General features: G+C 36.7%; 1 protein-coding gene across 1 annotated transcript in view; it reads left to right on the top strand.

Moving 5' to 3' along the window:
- Window positions 1–3,506, top strand: part of LOC101848390 (V-type proton ATPase subunit E) — a gene marked incomplete at its 5' end in the record, with an annotated part of 25,020 nt that overhangs the window by 6,575 nt on the left and 14,939 nt on the right. The window contains 3 exon segments of the mRNA XM_005110441.2: window positions 452–518; window positions 1,716–1,808; window positions 2,855–2,923. Coding sequence (XP_005110498.2) covers window positions 452–518; window positions 1,716–1,808; window positions 2,855–2,923 — 229 coding nt within the window.

The raw sequence follows: 3,506 nt of genomic DNA, 5'->3' as shown, positions 1-3,506 counted from the left end.
TGGCAAGTTGTAAAATGAAAAATGAAAACGTACTATTTACAATTTTTATTGTTACCTATAAGAGTTGTTTTAGATCACAAATATATTTACACTGAATTTTAATATTTTAACATTTTAGCATTTTAAAGTCAATTAGTTAACCAATCGTGCTATGAACTTTTGCGAAAGTAGACAACTTGTGTTTCGCGCGCTCATATGACCTTAGCAGTTGCGAGCGCCATAAAACCCTATATTACTACTACTAGAGTTTGAGTAATTTGCGCCCTCCCCCCCCCCCCCAAATCACCACCACATGTGCTATGCATTGCATACCAGTTCAGTGTGCTTCTAAGATGTTACAATTTGGAAGCATTGATCATATGGATTGGTTAGATTAAATAAATTCTTTTTTTTTTCTTACAGTTCTCCCATGTTCTCTAATGAAGTGATGTTTTTTTTCCTCATCTTTCAGTCAAAATTCTAATCTGAAGAATGCTGCTCGTCTTAAACTGCTGAAGAAAAAAGAGGAACTGATGAGTGTAAGTAGCTCTCTTCTTTATATGGAATATTTGGAATTATATTGGTTCTAAACATAAAATTTTGCTTCCTGGCCAGACCTGTTTTATCGTGTTTGTTCTCATTTTGTCAGTTCTCTGCCGTAGCTATTTGCTTTGCCTTTTTGTTGTTTTTACTTTTGACTGATTTATATCTCACATATCAGCATATTTGTTTTTTGCCTGAAGAAATGTACCAAAAGTCGCCACAGACTGTTTTGAGTGACAGGCTGGTAATGACCAAAAATAACTTTTTTGACCAAACTGTGTTTCCATAAAATAAAAAAATTATAGTTCCACCATTTTTTTTATGTTTTTAAAGGTTTTTCATGGATTTGACTTTTAGATATATATTTATTTTTGAGGGAAGGGTATTTTTTAAAGAGATAATGAAAACTTCTTTTAAAAGGTGTTAAAATCTATTCTTGAAGCATGTTTTCTCTTCCCTGCTATGTTTGGTACCTTTCTTTAGGCACACACACATCGGATTTTAACCATTTTGAGTTAAGGGTTGTACCTAAGGACATTCAATGCTGAACACAGTGGTTTCTGAATTTTTGGGAAATCTCAAGTCGTTTTTGAGATTTTGCACATTTTGCGAGGTAGGGTATAAAGATCTAATTTTGAGAAAATTAGCTTTTATGTTAAGAACACATAAAAAACTAGAAAAAACCCAATGATTCAATTGTTTCCATTTCGGCATTCAGTTAACGTCAATATCATGATTAGAATTCAATGGTAAAACATAGCGGGGAAGAGAAAACGTGCTTCAAAAATAGATTTTAACACCTATTAAAAACAGTTTTGATTACCTTTTTAGAACATACCCTGCCCTCAAAATAATTCAAAATAAAATATTTAGAAGTCAAATCAATTAACACATTGTTAAAAAATGGTGGAACTATAATATTTTTTTTTATGGCAACACATTTTGGTAAAAGAAGTGATTTTTTGTCATTATCAGCTTGTATGTGGCGACTTTTGCTATCTTTCTTTAGGCACACACACTATTACACTGTACTTTGTCAACTTCCCATGAACCTGACTAAGCAAAGTAAGCCACATTAAGTTTGTTTAAGATTGCCTCTTCTTTCTTGAGATATAATGTATTGCCCTGTGATCTTGCCTTTCAAAACCAGTTCAGAATATAATATATGATCGTGGTGCGTTTTTACTCAACAGGAATTTTTTGACAAAAACGTTGAAGAAGCCAAGCGGGCGGTCCGTAACGATCCTGCCAAATACAAAGATGTAATGATCAAACTCACAGTACAGGTATAGTGTTGTTTTTTTTCTGCGTGTTTTCTGTTCTGCATGTTGTGAGTGGTTAAGTTCTGTTGTTATTTTAAAGTGTCATAATTGTCGGTTTTTCGGTGCAATGTGTGACATGATTGAATTTTAATGTGGTTGTGATTGTGTCAACTCAGTGAAAAACAATCAACCATGCTTTCTGGTGGAATTTGTTCTTTTTAGCAAAGACTGCTTTTGCATATATTGAATGCGACTCTCTTTGGTTTTTTTCTTTGGAGTGTTGCAAAATGTACTTGTACTAAAAGGTTCTTTATCGTTACACCCAAAAAGGGGGCTCTCGTGGCCTAGAGGTTAAGGTGTTGGCCTCTCATTCAAAGGTCCCGGGTTCGATTCCGGGTAGCGACAGAAAAATTTTCTTCTCTAAAATTGTCTCCTTTCACATCCTTTCCTGATCTCTAACAATGTTCTGTTGTCTGCTTTCATTTCCACTTTCTGTCCCCACCCCCTCACCTCCTTTGCCCCCTCCTCTGGGCTCCTGACTCTTTCTGCAGCCTTTCTACTGCTACTCCTTGGCTCCTCCTTACTGCTGTCTTTCTGCCACACCCCTGATCTTCTGGTAGGAAAGATCTACACCTAGCCTTCTCGGACAAGGGCGAAAAATCTCGGAGGGCCCGTGTGCAAGTTGCGCACGTTAAAGATCCCTTGGTGGTCTAAAATCCGGGCAAAATTCAAAATTTCCTACCAACTGAAAATATTAGGTGTGTCCCGCACGCTCATATGACTTTATGCAGTTGCGAGCGCCGTAAAACCCTAAACTAAACAAAAACAAAACAAACAACACCCAAAAAAATGTATGTTCAGTTTCTACTGTGGGAAGCAGCTCAGTCTTTGCATGAGGATGGTGTGTCCTACTCAGCCTAGGTTAGCCCTGATAGGCTGGGTGGAGACAGCCTAAATTGTGTTGGTGAGGGCGTTAAATATTTACTGTCAAAGAATCTGGGTTGAGAACACGTGTAAATTTTGATTTTGATATTTTTTGGTGTCATTAATTATTCTTTTTTAATCTACAGGCTTTGGTACGTTTGTTGGAGCCCAAGGTTACAGTGAGAGTCCGTCAGCAGGATGTCAGCCTTATGAAGGTATGTTCATTGTTTGATCTGAAGTCGTCTGTTTAAAAAATCCTGCTTTTCATTCAAGTGTATTAGGAGAAACTTGTGATTTGCCTTCTTCCATATGATATAATTTGTATCGTATGCTATGAAGGACAACAAACTTTTACACTGAAAAGTTGAAATGGCACCTCTGGTAGGTCCCACGTCTTTTCTCTCTCTGTCCGTCTTGGATTATTCCGTTCACCAAGTGGCTGTCATGGAGTGGTTGTGCTTCCCTTTGCATGAAAAACTTCTCCAAAGTAGTGAATTTGTTTCCCTTTGTGGTATCCAACTGGCTAATTTTGTACTCCACTGACGATGGCTCAGCTGATGCTGTTACTTCAATTGTATGGATGAAGGATATTTTATTTTATTTAGGTAGGCCTACTGTGTGGCATCTTTCTTTTTATTATGTATTGTTAAATGGTCATGATGAAATATTCTTGCTCTTCTCATGGTGCTCTGGTGTTGTTTGCTTCTTCTTTCCTATCAAACATCTATCATTAGGTACCACAAGCGAAAAAATTTTTGAACAATATTGACGTTTAAACCTCAGGGGTTCAAATCTACT

This window comes from Aplysia californica, unplaced genomic scaffold (genome assembly GCF_000002075.1).
Source record: "Aplysia californica isolate F4 #8 unplaced genomic scaffold, AplCal3.0 scaffold00890, whole genome shotgun sequence".
In the NCBI taxonomy this organism is placed as follows: Eukaryota; Metazoa; Mollusca; class Gastropoda; order Aplysiida; family Aplysiidae; genus Aplysia; species Aplysia californica.
Note: the sequence above shows the minus strand (reverse complement) of the source record. Positions and strands in the feature narration are given on the sequence as shown.